Source organism: Gymnoscopelus microlampas (assembly GCF_963454915.1).
Source record: "Gymnoscopelus microlampas genome assembly, chromosome: 23".
NCBI classification, from domain to species: Eukaryota; Metazoa; Chordata; class Actinopteri; order Myctophiformes; family Myctophidae; genus Gymnoscopelus; species Gymnoscopelus microlampas.
The window spans coordinates 13,137,194-13,163,000 of record NC_139960.1 but is presented as its reverse complement, the minus strand read 5'-3'; the positions used below and the strand labels follow the sequence as shown (position 1 = coordinate 13,163,000).

Here is a 25,807-nt window from a genome sequence, read left to right as displayed (position 1 = left end):
TGGACCTTGATAGGAAAAGGGTTGAAAACCACTGCGCTAACAGACAGATTCATCTCCATTTGTTTCCCATAGCCGTCTTCTCCCAAGAGGTGCGCACTTTGCCTGCCCTCAGCAGTTTGTGCTTTATTTAATATTCACTGCAAGGTGTAAACCATGCGTGTGTTTATGTGTGTTTATGTGTGTGTGTAAGACAGTGAGCATGCGTGCACCCATGCATGTGTGTGCTTGCATGTGTCTCGCTTGACGTGCGCCATTTGCACAACGCAAACCAGCTCTGTTCCACTCCATTTGAGTGGAAGCAGACACGTCGCGGACGGGCAACAAAACACCCCAGTTAGGCATTGCTCCAAATTCACCTTGACAGCGGAATGAGGAATGAGATTGGACTCGAGCCAGAGACACCCAGATGATCGTTCCCTCTCGCGCACACAGACGCATGCAGCAACGAGGCCCGGAGTCTGTCTGTACGCCGTCTGCCCTTACGCGGCGCGTACGTTGCAACGATTATTCACTGCCTTTGGCAAACACAACTTATGGTACACTACACCAGTGGTTCTCAACCTTTTCAGGCCGTGGCCCCCCAAAATAATCAAAATTTGAACTGGGGACCCCCTAAATAATCATATTTGAACTGGGGACCCCCCTAAATAATCATATTTGAACAGGGGCCTCCCCTAAATAATCATATTTGAACTGGGGACCCCCCTAAATAATCATATTTGAACTGGGGACCCCTCTAAATAATCATATTTGAACTGGGGACCCCCCTAAATAATCATATTTGAACTGGGGACCCCCCTGAATAATCATATTTGAACTGGGGACCCCCCTGAATAATCATATTTGAACTGGGGACCCCCTCACCCTGATAAGCACTTGGAATGTAGCGAGGCGTTGTGAGCTTGTAGATCTGCTATTTTCAAAATGTTTGCGTCTTCCTTATTTGAGAATTTGGCCAATGTTTGACCAGTTTTATAGTGTAGTTTTATAGTGTAGTTTGTTGATTTTTGATGCAGTAGCCTAATGGTCTTTTTTATATATTTTTGTAGGTATTAAAAAGGTCACTTCACTGTCATCTGGGGACCCCCCAAAAATCATGTGGGGGACCCCCCTGGGGGTCCCAAGCCACAGGTTGAGAACCACTGCACTACACTGTAGATAGATAGACATACTACTGTTATTGATTACCTCACATCAGAAGAACAATGGGATTTTGGTTGAAATCAGATAAGTTTTATCCGTTAACAAATGGATTTGGTTCCGTTTGTAAGAGAGAACACCCGCTAAGTCCCATTCATTCCCCTGCCAGTCTCTGCCAGGCCGTCCTGCTTCCCATCAGTCTGTGGCAGAGATCTGGTCCGGGGGCTCCAGTCCGGGTCTCGACCGTGACGCCGGGCTAATCAATAGTCCAAAGACCCAGATGGCAGTGTACAAAGGGCGAGCGAGCGAGCGAGCGAGCAGCCAGCCAGCCAGCTTAAGTAAAAGTATCAATACTGCAATGTAGAAATACTCTGTTACAAGTTACAAGTCCGGAAGTTACAAGTCCGGAATAAAAAAATGTACTTGAGTAAAACTACAAAAGTATCGGTATCAAAATGTACGTAAAGTAACAAAGAAAGTAAAAGTACTCATTATGCAAAATATCCCATTTCAAGTTTTCAAATCTTTTGAAAATAGCAGATCTACAAGCTCACATTGTATCGCGACACATTGTGAGCTTGTAGATCGGCTATTTTCATATGGCCGAAATGTTAATAGGGCCTGAATGTATGTTTTGTAATAATAATAAAAATCTACAAAGTAACAAGTAACTAAAGTTTTCAAATAATTGTAGTGGAGTAAAGGTAGAATATTTGCCTCCGAGATATACTGTAGTGGAGTAGAAGTAAAAGTGTTGAAAATTGGAAATACAGTCCTTGAGTACATGTACTTAGGTACTTTACAACACTGTCTGGAAGGTTCCAAACTTTTCCTCTCTGTTCCTCTCTGGCCCCCAACCCCCCCACCCTGTGCTCTCTCTCTCGTTGCATCTCATGTTCCGCTTTACTCCCTGTGTCACAATTGCTTTTTAATACAATAAGTTTGGCAATAACCGTTTATGAGTCGCATTTCTATATGAAACAGCTCTGCTAGTTGCTCGGGAGTTGCTGGTCTCTCCGGACGTTCCACGTTCATCTCTGTTCTCCTCCTCACACACAGAGACAGAAGCCATCTTCACTCAGCCTAGCTGACTCTCTAGCTGGCTTTTCCAAGGCTCCCATTTAAAATAATCACTTTAGCCGCACCAGATAACTAGGATAGTGAACGAGTGTGCGTGCATGCGTGCGTGCGTGCGTGCGTGCGTGCGTGCGTGCGTGCGTGCGTGCGTGCGTGCGTGCGTGCGTGCGTGCGTGCGTGCGCGCGTGCGTGCGTGTGTGCTCTGCACTGATCCTGACTCACTTAACTGGAGTATTTCCAATTGTCTGTGCTTTTACTTCTACTCCACTACATCTCAGAGGCAAATATTATACTTTTACTCCACTACAATTATTTGAAAACTTTAGTTACAAGTCACTTTGCAGATATAAATAATTATATTATAAAACATACATTAACCACTTTAGCCCTATTTTATACCGAGGCTATTTGAAAATAGCCGATCTACAAGCTCACAACGCGTCGCATCGCGACGCGTTGTGAGCTTGTAGATCTGCTATTTTCAAACATTTTAATACTATTCATTTTAATTGTAATTTAAGTACATTTTGATACCAATACTTTTTGTACTTTTACTCAAGTACATTTTGAATTTGGGACTTTTACTTGTAACATAGTTCTTCTACATTGCAGTATTTATTGATACTTGTACTGAAGTAAAACATTTGAGTACTTTTTCCACCGCTGAGAAGGAGCGTGCTCAAGCTCGAGAGACAGAGATAGAGGGAGAACGATACAGCAGTGAGACAGCATGGGAGGAAGAGAGAGAGCTATAAGAAATGCAACGAGATGCTAAGCGGGGTTGAGAGGGTGCATAGATGGAACAGATGGGAACAATACTCCCAGAATAGCCCTGAACTTGATGAAACTCTATAACACCACAGGCACTTTAAATCTACCAAGCATGTGATTTGCATCCGGTATTGCTCGCATGCGGCAAAATCAATACGTTTAACGGCAACACCAGCAGGCGTCTCAATTTCAAACCGTGCACCGGGGGCAGCGCTCGCTTATCTGATCGATTCGAGCTCCCGCTCGGTTCTGAAATCACCCCGTGAACTGCACCCCTTCTGCATAATAATAATCCCCCCGTCCCCCCCACACACACATCAATAATTTCCAATTTTCCATTCTATAGGCCCGCATTCTACAGTGATGACACACATAACCACAGCTTGCGTTTCTTAGCTTCTCTGTTGTCTTGCTAGCACACAATTTCCGTTCCCCATCGATACTGCACTGTAGAAGTACTCTGTTACAAGTAAAAGTCCGGAATTCGAAATGTACTTTTATTTACAAGTACATTTCGAAGTTTTCAAATGTATAAAAAATCTTTTGAAAATAGCAGATCTACAAAGAACAATTTTGAGCTTGTGGATCTGCTTGTAGATCTGCAAATGGCCGAAATGTATACAGGACCGAAGTGGTTAATGTATCTAATTCACGCTTTTCTCAAAGAAAGAAAGAAATAAAGAAAGAAAGAAAGAAAGAAAAGGGGACCTTGTGCTGTATTGGAGAACACAAAGAGGCGCTCGTTAGCACCTGGCTGACACCAGCTGAACAGACATACACACTGAGAAAGTAAAACCTTTGACAAAATCTTTCCCCCAACATAAAATAAAAACCTTTTTCTGAAGTTATGATTAAAGCCGTGGCTGTAAGGATGCAACAATGTTGTTTTTCCACCCGATCTACTATGAATCACCCCATTCAATGGAAAGGAATTGCTCCAAATGTTCCCATTCAATGGGGTGGAATTGTACAATCTCTGCAACCCCGCTCACCCAGGTTACCGAAATTACTCCTAAAACCCCATTTAATGGAAAGTCTTCTCCATTGGCTGTTCTCTCGGACACCCCGCCCACCTCTTTCAGACTCGGGTTACAAAAATTACTGCAGAAGTCCCATTTAATGGTATTGAGAGGTTGCCATGGCAACATGGGCTAATATTGCGGTGGTTTTAAATGCATTTTGATTATATAACATTTATATTGTCACATTTATAATTTCTTTTTTATTTTCCCGTCCTTCAGTGAATTTATATGATTTTTTTTTTATAATGTATTTATTTATTCATTCTTTAATTTATTTTTTGCTGACCGAAATTGCGTTGCCATTGTGTTTAATTATTAATTATTTAATGATATTGATAATGTAATTTGGGCCATCGTGTTTATTCATTATTAAATGATAAAAATCAGTTTATTTGTTAAGTTTGGTAAGGGAGGGGTGTGGTGGATTGCTCCATTTACAACGCTAACATAAACGATCAGATTTCAAATATGAAGTGCTTAACTAAAGGCCACGGATGTTACAATTGTGTACGTTCCAGCTTGAGTACCCATATCTTCCGTATTGTTCAATAAAAAGACTTTTAATCCGATCGACGGCCATTTTCTCCGTCTTTTCATCAGCTTTCAACTATGCGATCCTATCGGTTGGGAGGTGTATTGCACATTATAACTCTATGCGAAAATGGCCGACGATCGGATTAAAATGCTTTTTATCCAACAATACGGAAGATATGGGTACTCATGCTGAAACGTCGGCATGTATAACATCCTGGGCATTTAGGTAAGCACTTCATATTTGAAATCTGTACGTTTGTGTAGACGTTACAGTTGTAAATTGAGCAATTCATCACACCAGGTTGAAGAATGTCCATGACCGTCATCTTTCAGGCCTACCGCTGATAACCATTAGCACATTGTCTCAAAGTGGGGTCCGGGGACCCCCAGGGGTACTTGAGGGGGTTCCAGGGGGTCCCCAGCTAAATGATGGACAGGGACCAAATGGACCCTTATGGGTCTGTAACTCTGAGAGTGTACAAATGTAACCAAATGGACCCTAACAGGTCCATTTGGTTCCATTTGTACACTCTCAGAGTTAAATGAACATTGATTTTACAATATGAAAGTGGGTCCCAGAGACCTACATGCCATTAAATGGGGGTCCGTAGCCTAATGCATGTCAAACTGGGGGTCCTTGAAATTAAAATGGTTGAAATCACTGCTAGAGAGCCGTAAAAATCTTCTCTTATGGGGGTCCCTGGCTTATCATTTCAAATGGGGGTCCGCGGTCTAATAAGTGTCTATTTGGGGGTCCTTGGCACGAAAAAGTTTGAGAACCATTGCATTAGCACATGAAGTCAATTCATTGTTTAATTTCAAATAAGTTTAATTTCACTTATACCACTTCATTCTGTTGATGTTTCTATTTTACTGCTACAGCAATTCATCACAAGGCTTTTTCTTTACTATTTAGCATAAATATAGTCCTGGTTATTTCTCCCTAACGCCCTAAAAAGTCCAAACGGGACTATGTGGTTTGCGCATGTGCAAAGGAACGTTCAACATGGTGTGGTGGGTGTGGTGGGGATTGCTCCATTTACAACGCTAACGTCCAGGTCATAAACGATCAGATTTCAAATATGAAGTGCTTAACTAAAGGCCATGGATGTTAAAATGGTGTACGTTCCAGCTTGAGTACCCATATCTTCAGTATTGTTCAATAAAAAGCCTTTTAATCCGATCGACGGCCATTTTCTCCGTCTTTTCATCAGCTTTCAACTATGCGATCCTATCGGTTGGGAGGTGTATTGCACATTATAACTCTATACGAAAATGGCAGCCAATCGGATTAAAATGCTTTTTATTGAACAACACGGAATATACGGGTATTTTTGAGGGATCGTACATAATTGTAACGTCCGTGGCCATGGGGTAAGCACTTTATAGTTGAAATCTAGACGTTTATGTAGATGTACGGGCCGTAAATGGAAAAAGTGCAAACATCAGGTTGAAGTGTCATGATATGAAACCTATCTATCTATCTATCTACATTGGACTGACACAACGTGAGCTAAGAGACGTGGTTTAAATGCAACATAACACACATCACCACCCAAACAAACCTGGAAATATTCTGTGCATTTTCATATTTTGTTGATCATTTTTCGATAAGTGTTTGTTGAGAACGAGAGATTTGTTTAACTTTTCCAACCCCGTGACGTCACGTCAGATTACTTCCGCATTCCGCGTGTTCGTACTCATGTCTCTGTCAGTGTCAATAAAGATCTGACAAAACAAATGTTTTATGATCTATCTAAACGTTCAAATGTTTTAAAAAGGTGCTGACCCTATGGCCACGGATGTTACAATTATGTGCGGGCCCTTAAAAGTACCCGTATCTTCCGTATTGTTTAATAAAAAGCATTTTAATCTGATTGGTGGCCATTTTATCAGAGAGTTGTAATGTTGCGTGAGTGCAGTACACCTTTCAACCCATAGGGTCAGGTGAAAACATATGGAGAAAATGGCCAGCAATTGGATTAAAAGGCTTTTTATTGAACATTACAAAAGATAGAGGTACTTTTGAGAACCCATACATGATTTTAACATCTGTGGCCATGAGTTAATAATTTTATATTTAAAGTGTGAAGATTTATGTTGATGTACAGGCTGTAAATGCAGAAGTGCAAACACCAGGTTAAAGTTTCGCCATGACTGCCATAATGTATTATGGTTTCCAAGTGCTATACTGCCACCGGACATAAACATTAAAACATTAAAACAGATCAAATAATTGCTGTTTGTGGTTCTATAGGGCGTTGGTGTAAAGTAACTAAGTACATTTACTCAAGTACTGTACTTAAGTACAATTTTGAGGTATTTTTACTTTACTGGAGTATTTCCCAATTCTCAGTACTTTAAACGAAATGATGCAACGCTGATATCGCTTTTGTAATGCATTTTATAATATTTAAGGCACCCCGTGTGTATTGTATTCCAATAATAATAATAATAATAATAATAATAATAAGGGTAATAATAATCATAATAATAATAATGTAATTATAGAGCAGTAACACACTGAAATAATAAGGGTAATAATAATAATAATAAGGGTAATAATTGAATGTAGAGCAGTAACACACTGGAATAATAATGTAATGTATAGAGCAGTAACACACTGGAATAATAATAATAATAATAATAATAATAATAATAATAAGGGTAATAATAATAATAAGGGTAATAATAACAATAGTTAAGCCGTACACGATAGGGAGTTCCAATAGAAAAATATAAGCCTCGTGTACAATATAGGCTCGAAGTACTTGCGAGCGTACACGCCCCCATAGTTATAATGGGGCGTGTACGCTTGCACATGGGTGTCGTGTACGGCACCTGTGCTGACTACAATTTCCCAATGGAGGGCAGCAGTGAGCCATTTGTTGAGATCTAATAGGCCCATCCACATGTTTTACAGATCTAATTAGCCCATCTACATGTTTTACAGTTCTAATTGCTCCATCCACATGTTTTACAGATCTAATTGCTCCATCCACATGTTTTACAGATCTAATTGCTCCATCCACATGTTTTACAGATTTAATTGGCCCATCCACATGTTTTACATATCTAATTATCCCATCCACATGTTCTACAGATCTAATAGGCCCATCCACATGTTTTACAGATCTAATTGCTCCATCCACATGTTTTACAGATTTAATTGGCCCATCCACATGTTGTACATGTGTAATTAGCCCATCCACATATTTTACATATCTATTTAGCCCATCCACATGTTCTACAGATCTAATAGGCCCATCCACATGTTTTACATATCTAATTAGCCCATCCACATGTTTTACAGATCTAATTTCTCCATCCACATGTTCTACAGATCTAATTTCTCCATCCACATGTTCTACAGATCTAATAGGCCCATCCACATGTTTTACAGATCTAATAGGCCTATCCACATGGTTTACAGATCTAATTGCTCCATCCACATGTTTTACAGATCTAATAGGCCCATCCACATGTTTTACAGATCTAATTAGCCCATCCACGTGTTTTACAGATCTACTGTGATTAGTTCATGTGTACACAGACATCTATAGGTGCGACTGCAGTAAGCCACTTACTGTAGTTAGTTCATGTGTACACAGTGGTTACTCCCTATGGTCTGAGTATCTACAGGGCTGACAAGTAAAGTCTAATAGAGAGTATTAGAGTCTGCTAAAGCCTAGTACACTCTAGTCTAGCCTAGTCCAGCCTGTTCCATGCTAGTATGGCCTATACCACCTTCCCCTAGTCTGTTCTCCCAACAGGCTGGACTATACTAGTTTTGGTGCACTAGACTGTACTGTACTGTACTGTACTGTACTGTACTGTACTGTACTGTACTGTACTGTACTGTACTGTACTAGACTCTACTGGTCTCTAATAGGCTGTTTTAAGCTCTAGTAGGCTTTGCTAGGCTTTGCTGGGCTCTATGAGGCTATAAAAGACAGTACTTTACTGTGGCTCATGCAAAACTATGGCTCGTGAACACAAGCTATGGCCCGTGTACACAGTGGTTACTCCCTATGGTCTACAGGGCTGATGTAACCCAGGTTTCAAAAGGTTTTCAAAAGGTTTGTGTCACTGCTGTCTGTGTGTCACTGACAGAGTGACACACACAGTCACACACACACTCAGTCTCACTCAATCAATCAGTCACACCAGTGCTTGCAATTGTCAATAGGGGTGTGCCGATATATCGTCCCGCGATATATCGCGGTACGTTTTCGCGACGATATGTATCGTTTTTTTTTTTTTTTTTTTTTTACACCAATCAAAATAATCAGGCATGCAAACAGCCCCGAGGTGAAAAGGGTGACAACATGTTGTTGTTTTTTTCGGGTCAGGTGTCACACTATTGCCCTATTTGGATTCAAAACGGCTGAAAAGCTACAAGTTTGCATGTCTGAATAATGCAAAAACAGAATTATTTGTTTGCATTTCCTTTTTTTTCTCCCCCATTTATTTTCATAATAAAAAAAGTGCGTATCGTATCGTATCGAAATCGTATCGAAGTTGTGAGCCAAATATCGTATCGTATCGTTTCGTGAAATTAGTGTATCGGCACACCCCTAATTGTCAATCATTGCAATCACAGCCACGCCCTAAAGCAGAGACAGTCTGCAATAGCAGAGTGAGGTGCACACCACTCTGAGGCTACTGCAGACTTCCACCCAAACTAATACTCTCTATTATACTTTACTAGTCCCTTGTCAGCCCTGTAGATACTCAGACCATAGGGAGTAACCACTGTGTACACATAGTGGCCAAATTATTCAAGAAGCCCAATAACCCTAATTTTCAGAACCACATGTTTGTGTGTGAGGAAAGTTATATGGACGCGTCCGGGGTGAAGAGCTGATCAATAATACGTTGTCCGATTGTTTCAGCGCCCCCTAGGGGCCGAGATAATAGTGAAAAACTGTTTGAAAGGAGTAAAAACAAAATTGGACACCTGTTTCTGGGTCAGCGCGTCGCCCCGAACGCGCTCATATAACTCTCCTCGCACACGGCCTTACCATACTCCTTAATTGGCTAGGGTCAAATGTCAAGTTATTTCGCGCAATAAAGCGATATATCTCAAAATCGATGCATTTTTAGAATCCACCTTTCGGATATGTTGTACAGCTCGCCAAGGCGCACGCATGGATGTCTTGTTTGTCCCGGTACAACACTCCTAAGTTGACCTCCTACACTTTCAGAAGGCACATAGAGTCTTATATCTTAAGACCATATCAAAGAACAAAGTCAGAAATAGAAGTGTGTCGTAACGGGACAAACAAGACATCCACATGTGCGTCTCAGCCAGCTCTACAACATATCCAAAAAGTGGACCCTAAGTCCTTATCGTATTCGAGATATTGAGCGAGATAGCGAAGCCGTAACCATAGCCAATTAAGGGATAATTAAATCATGATTTGATATTAGGGTTTGATTATTTCAAATTTTAGCATTATTTTACGTGTAGATTTGGAAAAAAAATGTATCGGAGAAATCACAGGCTTGGAACACCCTAAAACCAACCAGGAAGTGGCCTTTTGAGGCACTTCCTGTTGTCCGAGAAAAAAGAAACTTGCATATTTGGAATCAGCGCCATCACATTAGTCTAAAGCCAGAGTCTCGAAGAAAAATACAATTTCTAAAAATGTAACGAGGGTTGACCTTTGCAGTCTTTTCGCTGACCTTTGAGCTTTATCAGTGTCAGAAAAAATCAGGGCCGGTGCCAAAAAATCTGGCTTACTCTCAATATGGATTGAGAGAAGTTTCGGATTTTAAAAAAATATCTGGAGCGATTAGTTACAGATTTTGTGCTCAACAAAATCAGTTTTTTATACAAAAGTCAACGTCCAATCTTTTTGGTGACCGTTTGTATTTCTCAAGGTCCTAGAAAATCGAGACCTATCCCATTCAATTCAGCGTCTTTTTTTGAGTCTGAAAAGGTGTTTTTTAATTTAAAAATAAAATATTTTTTAAAAATGTGAGAAAAGCTAAACTTTGAACTATTTCAAAAATCTATAACTTCTTATTAAACAATTCTAGACTATTGATGTAACCTACCATTCGACTCAATATCATATAAATAAGAGGGTGGAAGGGTCAAAATAAAATAATAATATGTTTGTGAAAAAAGCTTCAAGTTTACTAAACTTTAACGCTTGTTTAAACCACTTTTTAAGGGTCATACAAAATCGAGACCTAGCCCATTCAATTCAGCGTCCTCTTCTGAGTCTGAAAACGTGTTTTTTAATTTCAAAAAAATATTTTTGAAAATTGTGAGAAAAGCTTAACTTTTTTTTTTCAAAAATCTATAACTTCTTATTGAAGTTATAGATTTTATGATATTGAGTCGAATGGTAGGTTACATCAATAGTCTAGAATTGTTTAATAAGAAGTTATAGATTTTTGAAATAGTTCAAAGTTTAGCTTTTCTCACATTTTTAAAAAATATTTTATTTTTAAATTAAAAAACACCTTTTCAGACTCAAAAAAAGACGCTGAATTGAATGGGATAGGTCTCGATTTTCTAGGACCTTGGGAAATACAAACGGTCACCAAAAAGATTGGACGTTGACTTTTGTATAAAAAACTGATTTTGTTGAGCACAAAATCTGTAACTAATCGCTCCAGATATTTTTTTTAAATCCGAAACTTCTCTCAATCCATATTGAGAGTAAGCCAGATTTTTTGGCACCGGCCCTGATTTTTTCTGACACTGATAAAGCTCAAAGGTCAGCGAAAAGACTGCAAAGGTCAACCCTCGTTACATTTTTATAGCCTCATTAAGCTAATCATATGGAGACCCACTGGACATAATTTGGGAATCCCCAGTATGGAAACAACTCTCTCAGGAGAGCAGTGCAAAGACTAGCCATGGTTTGTGTAGAACAAGGTGTCTCTGGGGAGGGGATGGGAGGCTGCCAAGTGGGATGAGACATCTGTGACAAGGCTCAAGCCCCATGCAGGGACTGCTGATGTTCTCTGTAAATCTTTGTGAAATGTGCTGTTTATGGCATTCCAGAGATTTCACCTTATGTGTACCTAATGGCCCAGTAAGAGTATGCAGGGACGAGAGGAAAGTTGGATGGACTGAAATGTCACATCCTGTTCAGCTAATACCTTCATTCACAATTTTGGAGAATAAGTGACTATTTCTTTGGTTTTTTGTTAGATCTTTATTTGCTCAGCATACACCAGGGTTTCCCAAAGTGGGTGCCGTGGCACCCTAGGGTGCCTTGATGCCTGTCCAGGGGTGATGAAGAATAATTTGATAATGTTTGGAATTCACCAACATCACTTCAGTAAGTTTAACCACTTAGATCCACTATATATATCAGCGTTGCATCATTTCGTTTAAAGTACTGAGAATTGGGAAATACTCCAGTAAAGTAAAAATACCTCAAAATTGTACTTAAGTACAGTACTTGAGTAAATGTACTTAGTTACTTTACACCAACGCCCTATAGAACCACAAACAGCAATTATTTGATCTGTTTTAATGTTTTAATGTTTATGTCCGGTGGCAGTATAGCACTTGGAAACCATAATACATTATGGCAGTCATGGCGAAACTTTAACCTGGTGTTTGCACTTCTGCATTTACAGCCTGTACATCAACATAAATCTTCACACTTTAAATATAAAATTATTAACTCATGGCCACAGATGTTAAAATCATGTATGGGTTCTCAAAAGTACCTCTATCTTTTGTAATGTTCAATAAAAAGCCTTTTAATCCAATTGCTGGCCATTTTCTCCATATGTTTTCACCTGACCCTATGGGTTGAAAGGTGTACTGCACTCACGCAACATTACAACTCTCTGATAAAATGGCCACCAATCAGATTAAAATGCTTTTTATTAAACAATACGGAAGATACGGGTACTTTTAAGGGCCCGCACATAATTGTAACATCCGTGGCCATAGGGTCAGCACCTTTTTAAAACATTTGAACGTTTAGATAGATCATAAAACATTTGTTTTGTCAGATCTTTATTGACACTGACAGAGACATGAGTACGAACACGCGGAATGCGGAAGTAATCTGACGTGACGTCACGGGGTTGGAAAAGTTAAACAAATCTCTCGTTCTCAACAAACACTTATCGAAAAATGATCAACAAAATATGAAAATGCACAGAATATTTCCAGGTTTGTTTGGGTGGTGATGTGTGTTATGTTGCATTTAAACCACGTCTCTTAGCTCACGTTGTGTCAGTCCAATGTAGATAGATAGATAGATAGGTTTCATATCATGACACTTCAACCTGATGTTTGCACTTTTTCCATTTACGGCCCGTACATCTACATAAACGTCTAGATTTCAACTATAAAGTGCTTACCCCATGGCCACGGACGTTACAATTATGTACGATCCCTCAAAAATACCCGTATATTCCGTGTTGTTCAATAAAAAGCATTTTAATCCGATTGGCTGCCATTTTCGTATAGAGTTATAATGTGCAATACACCTCCCAACCGATAGGATCGCATAGTTGAAAGCTGATGAAAAGACGGAGAAAATGGCCGTCGATCGGATTAAAAGGCTTTTTATTGAACAATACTGAAGATATGGGTACTCAAGCTGGAACGTACACCATTTTAACATCCATGGCCTTTAGTTAAGCACTTCATATTTGAAATCTGATCGTTTATGACCTGGACGTTAGCGTTGTAAATGGAGCAATCCCCACCACACCCACCACACCATGTTGAACGTTCCTTTGCACATGCGCAAACCACATAGTCCCGTTTGGACTTTTTAGGGCGTTAGGGAGAAATAACCAGGACTATATTTATGCTAAATAGTAAAGAAAAAGCCTTGTGATGAATTGCTGTAGCAGTAAAATAGAAACATCAACAGAATGAAGTGGTATAAGTGAAATTAAACTTATTTGAAATTAAACAATGAATTGACTTCATGTGCTAATGCAATGGTTCTCAAACTTTTTCGTGCCAAGGACCCCCAAATAGACACTTATTAGACCGCGGACCCCCATTTGAAATGATAAGCCAGGGACCCCCATAAGAGAAGATTTTTACGGCTCTCTAGCAGTGATTTCAACCATTTTAATTTCAAGGACCCCCAGTTTGACATGCATTAGGCTACGGACCCCCATTTAATGGCATGTAGGTCTCTGGGACCCACTTTCATATTGTAAAATCAATGTTCATTTAACTCTGAGAGTGTACAAATGGAACCAAATGGACCTGTTAGGGTCCATTTGGTTACATTTGTACACTCTCAGAGTTACAGACCCATAAGGGTCCATTTGGTCCCTGTCCATCATTTAGCTGGGGACCCCCTGGAACCCCCTCAAGTACCCCTGGGGGTCCCCGGACCCCACTTTGAGACAATGTGCTAATGGTTATCAGCGGTAGGCCTGAAAGATGACGGTCATGGACATTCTTCAACCTGGTGTGATGAATTGCTCAATTTACAACTGTAACGTCTACACAAACGTACAGATTTCAAATATGAAGTGCTTACCTAAATGCCCAGGATGTTATACATGCCGACGTTTCAGCATGAGTACCCATATCTTCCGTATTGTTGGATAAAAAGCATTTTAATCCGATCGTCGGCCATTTTCGCATAGAGTTATAATGTGCAATACACCTCCCAACCGATAGGATCGCATAGTTGAAAGCTGATGAAAAGACGGAGAAAATGGCCGTCGATCGGATTAAAAGTCTTTTTATTGAACAATACGGAAGATATGGGTACTCAAGCTGGAACGTACACAATTGTAACATCCGTGGCCTTTAGTTAAGCACTTCATATTTGAAATCTGATCGTTTATGTTAGCGTTGTAAATGGAGCAATCCACCACACCCCTCCCTTACCAAACTTAACAAATAAACTGATTTTTATCATTTAATAATGAATAAACACGATGGCCCAAATTACATTATCAATATCATTAAATAATTAATAATTAAACACAATGGCAACGCAATTTCGGTCAGCAAAAAATAAATTAAAGAATGAATAAATAAATACATTATAAAAAAAAAATCATATAAATTCACTGAAGGACGGGAAAATAAAAAAGAAATTATAAATGTGACAATATAAATGTTATATAATCAAAATGCATTTAAAACCACCGCAATATTAGCCCATGTTGCCATGGCAACCTCTCAATACCATTAAATGGGACTTCTGCAGTAATTTTTGTAACCCGAGTCTGAAAGAGGTGGGCGGGGTGTCCGAGAGAACAGCCAATGGAGAAGACTTTCCATTAAATGGGGTTTTAGGAGTAATTTCGGTAACCTGGGTGAGCGGGGTTGCAGAGATTGTACAATTCCACCCCATTGAATGGGAACATTTGGAGCAATTCCTTTCCATTGAATGGGGTGATTCATAGTAGATCGGGTGGTTTTTCAGAGTCATGTGAGGAAAGATAGACTTCTACCGATGCCACATCATTTTTGTGCTCCAGAGACATTCAAAAAGAGAGCTCAGAATTATCGGGTGATGATGTGCACATCAAAAATATCAGATCTACAAGCTCATGAGCTTGTAGATCTGATATTTTTGAATAGCCAAGGGAAATCTACAATGACACAGATGCGTTCACCGGATTGAATGGGTGAAGGATCTGTATCGATCATGAATAAGGAGGAGATGTTTTCTCTGGCCATCGTCCATGCTGTGGTCCGACTGCAGGGTCGTAGCCATTGAATAGCAGCTCTTGGAGCTCATTAGCGATGCAGTGCTTGCTCAAGGACACTTCAGCAGGGCAGCCAAGGGGCTTGAACTTCAACCGCATTAATCCATTAAGACCTGAAGCCGGTTCTACACGTCTCCTAAATCTCAACAGTATTCTGAAAAACGTATGTTTCTATATCAGTGGTGCTCAATCTTTTTCATGTCAAGGACCCCCAAAATTATATGTATTTGGCCGCGGACCCCCATCAAAATATTTAGTTCTAGGGACCCCCAGAAGCAAAGATTTGAGTTAAAAATGTTCGCTTTAAAAATATATATATTCGAAGATTTGCACACATTTTCACGAATTTTCAAAAATAGCAGATCTACAAGCTCATAGCGCGGCACTCGGTGCCGCGCTATGAGCTTGTATATCTGCTATTTTTGAATAGCCCAAAGTGTAAAATAATGCTTTTTAGCTCAAATCAAAAAATGACACAGTTCCAGGTCTTAATGGGTTAAATAACCCACTGATCTTTTGTTTTTGTGTGAATGGTCAGCTGTTTTCCATTAACAGACTTTAAAGGTTAAAGTAAAAGGTGGACATCGTCGTCCACAGGGCCCTGCTTCTTCAGAGATGGATGTGTTTCTGTGGTGGTAAAAGTATCAATACTGCAATGTAGAAATACTCTGTTTCAAGTAAAAGTCCGGAATTCAAAATTGACTTGAGTAAAAGTACAAACGTACTGGCATAAAAAAGGTACTTAAAGTACCAAAAGTAGAAAGTACTCATTGTGCAGAATGTCCCATTTCAGAAGTTTTCAAATCTAGAAAAATCTTTTGAAAATAGCAGATCTACAAGCTCACGATGTGTCGCATTGTGAGCTTGTAGATCTGCTATTTTCAAATGGCCGAAATGTATACAGGGCTAAAGTGGGTAATGTTTGTATAATCAAAATCTACAAAGTAACTAAAGCTTTCAAATAATTTTAGTGGAGTAAAAGTACAATTATTTGCCTCTGAGATGTAGTGGAGTAGAAGTAAAAGTACTGAGAATTGGAAATACTCCAGTAAAGTAAAGAAATACCTCAAAATTGCACTTAAGTACAGTACTTGAGTAAATGTACTTAGCTACTTTACACCACTGATTTTCACCTGACTTCTGTACCAATCCAACTGGTCTTGGGGGGCCATGATGGTCGGTCTCTCTCTCTCTCTCTCTCTCTCTCTCTCTCTCTCTCTCTCTCTCTCTCTCTCTCTCTCTCTCTCTCTCTCTCTCTCTCTCTCTCTCTCTCTCTCTTCTCTCTCTCTCTCTCTCTCTCTCTCTCTCTCTCTCTCTCTCTCTCTCTCTCTCTCTCTCTCACTCCTCTCTCTCTCTCTCTCCTCTCTCTCTCCCTCCCCTCTCCCCTCTCCCCCCCCCCCCCCCCCTAAAGTTTTCAAATAATTGTAGTGGAGCAAAGTACGATATTTGCCTCTGAGATGTAGTGGGGTAAAAGTATAGACAATTGGAAATACTCCAGTAAAGTAAAAGTATCTCAACATTGTAGTTAAGTACAGTACTTGAGTAAATGTACTTAGTTACTTACACCACTGGCGGTAGCAGGGAGCTCAAGCCGGTAAATAATAAATGTGTGCTGTGAGGCTGGCCTCTCTCTAAGCCCTGATGCCAGGTCAGCGGCCATAATGACACAGTAACTGGAGATTCTAAAAAAAAGAAATAGGTTATCAGACACATTAATCACACAATAATGACGCGAGAGCGCACGCACACACACACACACACAACCCCTATATACACCTAATCTGGCACCGTGACACAAGTTCCAGGGGAGCTAACGTCTCTCTCACACACTCACACACACACACACACACACACACAACCCCTATATACACCTAATATGGCACCGTGACACAGGTTCCAGGGGAGCTAACGTCTTTATTCTATTAGACCAGTGGTCCTTGAGGGGGTTCCAGGTGGTCCTCAGCTAAATGGAGAGTTGGTATCGAAATGTACCCATTAGACTACTTTAACTCTGGAGAGCGTAAAATGAAACCGAATGGACCCTTACGGGTCCATTCGGTTTCATTTTACGCTCTCATAAGTTGAATATTGTTAAACCTTCTGCATTACTTAATTAAATAATTCTCATGTTGAGCAATGTTTGCCTGTTAACTCTCCGTGCCAACGGCAATACAGCATGGAATTGTGGACAACATCTCATCCAAACGATAACAAAATATTCTAGGTTTTGGGTCATTAGAGAGTCTAAATCTCCTCAAACGGTGGTTCCGTGGCTCAAATGCCCAATAAACATATGGACCTTGATATGAAAAGGGTTGAAAACCACTGTACTAAACTACTCCCCACAGATCAACACATAGAGAACCTCCATTTCTCTCCCAGTCAGCCCAGACCAAGGCCAATCACTCACTTACAAAATGACAGCAGGTACTAAAAGTTAAATGCTGAATGCTTCTACAGTGACAGTGAAAGGACACTCGTGCTCATTAGGGCTGACAAGCAGCAGTGTGCATGGCTAAGGGGCCAAAGAACGGCCCTATAGTGTTCGCCGGTTCGACCCTTGGCTCGCCCAGTGTGTATGTAGTACGAAGTGTCCCTGAGCAAGACATTGAGCCCCCCCCCCCCCGTGTGCTTAATGAAGTCATCTGAGCCATTGGTTCTGAGAGTGGGGTCCGGGGACCCCCAGGGGTCCTTGACGGGGGGGGGGGTATCAGGGGGGTCCTTGGCATGAAAAAGGTTGAAAACCACTGCTGTAGGGGGCCAAAAATACACCCTTTCCTTAGTTTCCACAGTCATGTACAATAGGGATGCAAATTATCGATCAATTCATTAATTGATAATTGATAACCTTATCAACCGATTAACCGGTTAACTGATAAGCGGCGTTTTTTTTAAATCTGAGAATCTTAATTTCAGATTAAAAAAAAAATCCTAAAAAAAAGTGCTTAGGAGCCGAGATACAGCCTTTTTCAGTAAGTTAAACAAGAAGTGAATGGAGCAGAAAATCTCCAAATCATCATATCTTGGGTTCTGAACAAAAAAAAAAAAAAAGTTTTTTATTTTTTTATTTTTCCAATTAATTGTTAATTGTTTGATTTAATCGGATAATTTCTTAATCGATTAATTCGATTAATTGTTAACATCCCTAATGTACAATATTGTATTGATCCAACTGAGTTAACTGAGTTATTTTGACAGTGAGGATTCTATTGTGCACAATTTCTTTCTTTGTTTTATATAAATAAATACAGATCACTATAGTCTTCCTCTTTCTCCCATCAGCCTCCCTGACTTCACAAGTTTCTCTCTGTGAGTCTATTAGCCTCGTTCTCCTATCCCTCGTTTCCCTCGCTGGCTTCGGCACTGACAACTGCCTCCATAATGGATGCCTTGACAGTGAACGAGCCAATTAGAAGAGGGGTGATTTAATTGGCCCCGCTCACTTAGGCTAAATCCACAAATGAGTCAATTAGGAGGACCGCTACGGGGGCCAGGAGGCTCATGACAAAGAGGGTTAATTCTGGAACATGGATGGACCTTGTTCATGATCTCCACACAGAGAGCGTGCTCACAAAATGTGAAATCACAGCCAGGGCCGCAATGTATATAACCCGTTAAGACCTGATGCCGTTTCTACAAATGTCTTCTAAATCCTGACAGTTTTCTGAAAAAAACGTATGTTTCTATATCAGTGGTGCTCAAACTTTTTCATGTCAAGGACCCCCAAAATGATATGTATTTGGCCGCCGACTCCCATCTCAAAATATGTTGTTCCAGGGACCCCCCAGAAGCAAAGATTTGAGTAAAAAATGTTCGCTTTAAAAAATATATTATATTCAAAGATGTCCACACATTTTCACGATTTTTCAAAAAATAGCAGATCTACAAGCTCATAGTGCGGCACTCGGTGCCGCGCTATGAGCTTGTATATCTGCTATTTTTGAATAGCCAAAGAGTAAAATAATGCTTTTTAGCTCAAATCAAAAAGTGACACAGATGCTTCTCCGGTTATTAATGGGATAACAGACACAGAAGACACGTAGTCAAACAGGCACACACACACTCAACACACACACACACACACACACACACACACACACACACACACACACACACACACACACACACACACTCAACACACACAAACACACACAGCCTCTCTCATATACAGTACACTCACAATTCCTCGCTCACCCAGGCTGGGAAGAAAAGCACAGTGAGGGGTCTGGATAGCACGGAGCTAACAGGATGAAGGGGCAGGACGGCAGGGAACTGGGCTGGAATTAAAGCCCCCCGTCATTGGTCACGCAACCGGCTCAGTGAAGCTTGACAATTGCATTGCAGAGACACACTGTCTTAGCCCATTGAAACCGGGAACGCATCTGTGTCACTTGTAGATTTCTTTGGGCTATTCAAAAATAGCAGATCTACAAGCTCATAGCGCGGCACTCGGTGCCGCGCTATGAGCTTGTAGATCTGCTATTTTTTGAAAAATCGTGAAAACATGTGCAAATCTTTGAATATATATATTTTTTCAAAGCATCTTTTGTAACTCAAATCTTTGCTTCTGGGGGATTCTATGAATGTCTTCTTAATCCTAACAGTTTTTTGAAAAAATCTTTCCATGTCAAGGACCCCCAAAATGATATGTATTTGGCCGCGGACCCCCATCTCAAAATATGTTGTTCCAGGGACCCCCAGAAGCAAAGATTTGAGTTAAAAAAATATATGTATTCAATGGTTTCCAAATAAATCACGATTTTTGAAAAATAGTAGATCTACAAGCTCATAGCGCGACACTCAGTGCCGCGCTATGAGCTTGTAGATCTGATATTTTAGAATAGCCAAATAAATCCAAAAATGACACACAGATGCGTTCCCGGTCTTAATGGGTTAAACACAATACAGTGGTCCCTCAGTGACCCACAGTGGATAGACAGGCCTATATGTTAGATGCACTCATCATACAGTACATGACAGAAATGCCAGTGAACTTATTGAATCACAGGAAGGTTCACCGGGAACCTTTGTCCCCGTGTATTTTTTGCTATTGATTGCGAGTGCGATACGAATAATCTTATCGCAGAGATTTTTATTTATGGTGAAATTGTCCTCCGTCATACACTGGGATCAATTCAGCTTTGGCGAGCTGCATATCCGGTACCATTTAAACACACCTTTGTGTTTAAGTGGTTACTTGGTAAAACACACCTGTAAAGAACGTATATGATAAGTCTTTTTTTCCACTCTCTAAATCTCTTTGCTAAAAATAGCAGATCTACAAGCTCACAACGTGTCGCAACGCGACACGTTGTGAGCTTGTAGATCTGCTATTTTTGGCAAATGTTCCATCCCAGACTATGGGTGCCGGGGTTCACGTGGTTAACAAAAGTGGCATTTTAAGAGTTTTATTCATATTTTGATCATCGCGATATCGTAAATTGCGATTATTTTGGTCACAATAATCGTGACATGAAATGTTCACATTGTACCATCCATAGACTGATGCTTGCTTACATATTGTAAGTTCCCCCTTATATGAGTGACGGCAAAATGCCAAACCATGTTAATATGTACACATGCACAAGCATGTAGTGACTTGCTCAAGTCTGAGGTACCCGTTTGACACAAAGCAAGGCCTTTATTTGTACAACAGCACACACTTCAGTCAGACACAAAGGCAATTCAATCTGCAACAACAAGGCTTTCTGTTGGCACAACGTGGGAAGTTCAAAAAGCACACTGTGTACGCATTCACGAGAAGAAATGTGAACCCCACCGTTATTATTCTTTATCTCAAGTTCCATTTTAAAAAGCCACCGTGTACGCTTTCCATGAGTATATCCTGAGGTTATTAGCATTGTGTGGTGTTGCAATGTGTTTCACTGCGTATTGTGTGATAAGCCACAGTGTGTGTGCGCGCGCGTGTGTGTGTGTGTGTGTGTGTGTGTGTGTGTGTGTGTGTGTGTGTGTGTGTGTGTGTGTGTGTGTGTGTGTGTGTGTGTGTGTGTGTGTGTGTGTGTGTGTGTGTGTGTGTGTGTGTGTGTGTGTGTGTGTGTGTGTGTGTGTGTGTGTGTGTGTGTGTGTGTGTGTGTGTGAGTGAGAGAGAGAGTGGGGGGGGGGAGCTTGAGCCCACTGAATAGGACCAGGTGCTTGTTTGTTTACACACCACCACAAAGACTCATTTAGCTTCACTTAACACCTGTCAGGCTCAGGCCAATGGGAGCACAATACAGCCTTTAGTGTAGCCACACACACACACACACACACACACACACACACACACACACACACACACACACGCGCGCCCTTTCACGTGCGTGTATACAGTACACAACATAATGCGTGCATGTAAATACAAACACAGCTCTCTCTCACACACACAGAGCAATTTCATTATCATCACGCAGGGTGCACTTACAACACCAATTGGAAAGAATAAGTGGTTACTTAACTAAATGGAAGGGATTCACAGACGACTGAAGTTCATTTGTGCGATTAAAAACTAAGCATGCGAGTAGAACAAACAACTCAGCTGAATGCTGTTACATTTTTGTGTTTTTTTTTTTTTTTACGGCAACAGTGCACTTCAGTCATGTTTTTTGATAACTCTTCAACCTGTTAATGTCCATTGTTTTTATTCAGAGCACTTATTCTTAACATGGGGTCTGGGGATTCCCCGGGGTCCTTCTGGGGGTTCCGGAGGGTCCCCTGCTACTGTAGATGATTGATAGTTAGGAACCAAATGGACCATTATGGGGTTTGTACAGGGGCGTCACGGCCATTCACTGTGCGTACGACGCGACACCCTTACTCTCACAGATCCGTGATTTCATACCCCCCACTTTTTGAAAAAATAAAATATTTTTTAAATGTTTTATCTTATTTTTTTTTATAATAAATCGGTAAAATCAGTCAAAAATAAGAATTAAATAACCTAACCCTAAAGCCGAAATAAAGTAACCAAAACAACGGGAAAAAAACGAACAAAATCCGCAAAAAAATAAAATAAATACAAAATGTGTTTACATTTGACAGTTACAAATGTTCGCTTGAAAAAAATGATATGCAAAAGATTTGCAAAAAATAGCAGATCTATTTTTTCAAAAATAGCAGATATACAAGCTCATAGCACGGCACCGCGAGAGTGCCGCGCTATGCTACACACACACACACACACACACACACACACACACACACACACACACACACAAGGCTGTATAATAGCCAAAGTATAAAATAAGAGGTATAGTCCACCGAAAGTCCATCCCCCCCACCTTCTGAGAGCCTGTGACGTCCCTGGGTTTGTAACTCAGATGCGCAAATGGAACCAAATGGATGCTTATGGGGCCCATGAATGATCCATTTGGTTCCGGGGCGGCAGTGGCTCAGGGGTAGAGTTGCACGGTTTGATGCCTTGCATGGTTTCCTCCTCCATCGGTGTGTAAATGGGTGTGTGAATGGGTGAATGTTAATGCACAATCTATGTAAAGTGCTTTGGATAAGAGCGCTATAGAAATGCACCATTTACCATTTATTTGTACACTCTCAGACTTAAATTTACACTGAGGATTACAGTATACAGTGTTGGTTGGGGTCCCAGAAATTAAAAACCTAGCAAATGAGGGTCCATGGCCTAATAATGCATCATCGAACTCCTTGAAACTACCAAGGCTGAGAATGATCCCTGTGGGACACACAACACCACACTGCCCATCGCCATAACAAGCCAGCACCTTGGAGAGCTCCCGACCGGAGGAGCAAAGTATTCTATTCGCGGTTCTGTTTAGTGTTCAGCACCGCGGACAGAGCGTGGCTTTGCCACTGTGGTAGAGCGGCCTTGGTTTCTGCACAGTGGACGGCATACAGCTCTGAAAGAGGCAGCAGTAATAGGCCTACAACATATCGCAGCTTCAGAAGCACAATACAGCCCGGACAATAGCTCCGCAGGTGGTCTGTGACTTTAGTCTAGAAAGAAAGAAAGAAAGAAAGAAAGAGAAAGAGAGAGAGAGAGCGAGAGAGAGAGAGAGAGAGAGCAGCAATGCACAAAAAAAATTGAAGAAACCAAACAGGGTCACACAAATTGCTATACACACACACACACACACACACATGCACACACACACGCACGCACGCGAGAAACAGGGTCAGCGGCAGCACCTACCCCAGGGTCGTCATGGTGACGATGGTGTACCAGAAGGCGGCCGGGATGCTGGTGAACTTGCTGGCCGAGGAGCCCTTCTCGGCGTAGAACATGATGGTGGCGAAGATGATGATGGCCATGGTCAGCGAGAAGAGCAGGAAGCCCAGCTCCGAGGCGCAGCTCTTCAGCGTGTAGCCCAGGATCCGCAGGCCCGCCGAGTGCCGCGAAAACTTGAAAATCCGAAAGACGCGGAAGACGCGCAGCGTGACGAAGGCGCCGCTCACCTGGTCGTTGTCGGTCATGACCAGGCCGATGTAGTAGGGCATGATGGCCACCACGTCGATGACCGACATCACGCTCTTGACGAACTTCCAGCGGCTCGGCGCCGCCATGAGGCGCAGCAGGTACTCCGCGGTGAAGATGATGACGCACGCCGTGTCCAGGCAGAAGAAGGCCAGCCCGTAGCGCTCGCCGCACGCCACCTCCTTGACGCGGTTGGCGGCCGCGCCGCACGGCACCGTCTCCACCACGTTGGCCATGACCGACACGGCGATGAAGAAGCCCGTGACGTAGTAGAAGACCAGCGCCATGGTGCTGGTGTGCGGGTTCTCGAACGCCCGCCACATTCGGTCGCGGAACGACAGGTCCGGGTCGACCACGTCGTTCTGCTGCTCGCTCTCCTCGTCGTCCTGGATGCGCTCCTGGTTCTCCCGCCGCCGGTCCTTGTACTCTTCGTAGCAGCAGTCGCCGATGATCTCGGGGATGATGCCGAAGAAGGCCAGCTCCTCGTCGTACGCCGAGATGCACTCCTGCCGCGGGTAGTGGAGCTTCCCCGTGCGGTAGAAGTTGAGCACGTGCCGGAAGATGTCCGGGTCGCGGTCGAAGAAGTACTCGTTGGTCTCCTCGTGGAAGAAGAAGTCGCGCTCGGTGCTGCCCAGCAGCGTGTCCGGGTAGCGCTCCAGCGTGTTCCGCCACGTCTGGAACTTGGTGCCGCTCACGTTGAGCACGATGAGGCCGTCCGCCGTCCGCCGCCTGTCCTTGGGGGGCACCGGCATGGGCGCGCTCGCCACCGGCATCCATCCGATCGCCGCCGCCCGGGCGAACGGCAGCCACGATGCTACTCCCCCTGCCATGATGCTGCGGAGCCCGCTGCTCTCTGCGTCCCTCCTCTCTCTGTCTCTCTCTCTCTCTCTCTCTCTGTTCCGCTTCGGTTAGATTATCACTGGACAACCGGGCGCCGAGGTGGCATCTGCAAAGGCAAAAGAAATGAACACACCCACACACACACACAGTGGCGTAAAGTAACTCAGTACATTTACTCACATACTGTACTTAAAGTACAATTTTTAGGTATATTTTCACTTCAGTGGAGTATTTCCAATTTTCAGTACTTTTACTTCTACTCCACATCTCAGAGGCAAATATTGTACTTTTACTCCACTACAATTATTTGATAACTTTAGTTACTAGTTACTTTGTAGATTTTGATTATTATTACAAAACATACATTACCCACTTCAGCCCTACATACATTTTGGCCTTTTGAAAATAGCAGATCTACAAGCTCACAATGTGTCGCGATGCGACGCATTGTGAGCTTGTAGATCGGCTATTTTCAAAAGATGTATATACATTTGAAAACTTGTGAAACGGGACATTCTGCATAATGAGTACTTTCTACTTTTGGTACTTTAGGTACATCTTGATGCCAATACTTTTGTACTTTTACTCAAGTAACATTTTGAACAAAGGCCTTTTACTTGTAACAGAGTATTTTTTTTATATTGTAGTATTGCTACTTTTACACACACACACACACACACACACACACACACACACACACACACACACACACACACACACACACACACACACACACACACACTATAGTGGGAGTCGATCATCTGCAACAGATGAACCGAGAGGTCTAGTAGAAATTCAGTTGACTTTCATCTGAACGACCATCGAAACACGACCATAAAACAACATCATGCTTGTATAGGCTATCATCAAATTAAAATAAATCAAAACCCTACTAACGAGAGCAAGGGGTCTTCAACGTTTTTCAGGCCAAGGACCCTTTGGCTGAGAGAGAGATGAAGCAAGGACCCCCATTATATATTGTATAAAATATTTTTCCCGTAGATTTCATAGATGGCTTCATAGACCACTTAAACCGTCAATACTAAGTAAAGTTGACCATTCATTCTGTAATTGGTCTGCTTTTTCCCCCCCTCTACACCTAAACCTCTTTGCCGAAAATAGCAGATCTACAAGCCCACAACGCCTGCTTGTAGATCTGCTATTTTTAGCTAAAGTTCTCCTCAGAATGGGATGCTGGGTTGAAGTGGTTAATGTTAAAAAAAAAATGACACAGAGATTTGGCGGACCCCGTGTTGTATCTCTGAGGACACCCTAGGGGTCCCGGACCACCTGTTGA

The 25,807-nt window shown here is 41.7% G+C and overlaps 1 protein-coding gene across 1 annotated transcript in view; it reads right to left on the bottom strand.

Moving 5' to 3' along the window:
• Positions 1-24,500, bottom strand: part of kcnd2 (potassium voltage-gated channel, Shal-related subfamily, member 2) — a gene marked incomplete at both ends in the record, with an annotated part of 217,675 nt that extends 193,175 nt beyond the window's left edge. Inside the window, one exon of the mRNA XM_084050289.1 lies at positions 23,389-24,500. Coding sequence (XP_083906415.1) covers positions 23,389-24,500 — 1,112 coding nt within the window. The remainder of the gene's footprint in view (positions 1-23,388) is intronic.
• Between the last annotated feature and the right edge of the window lie 1,307 nt (positions 24,501-25,807).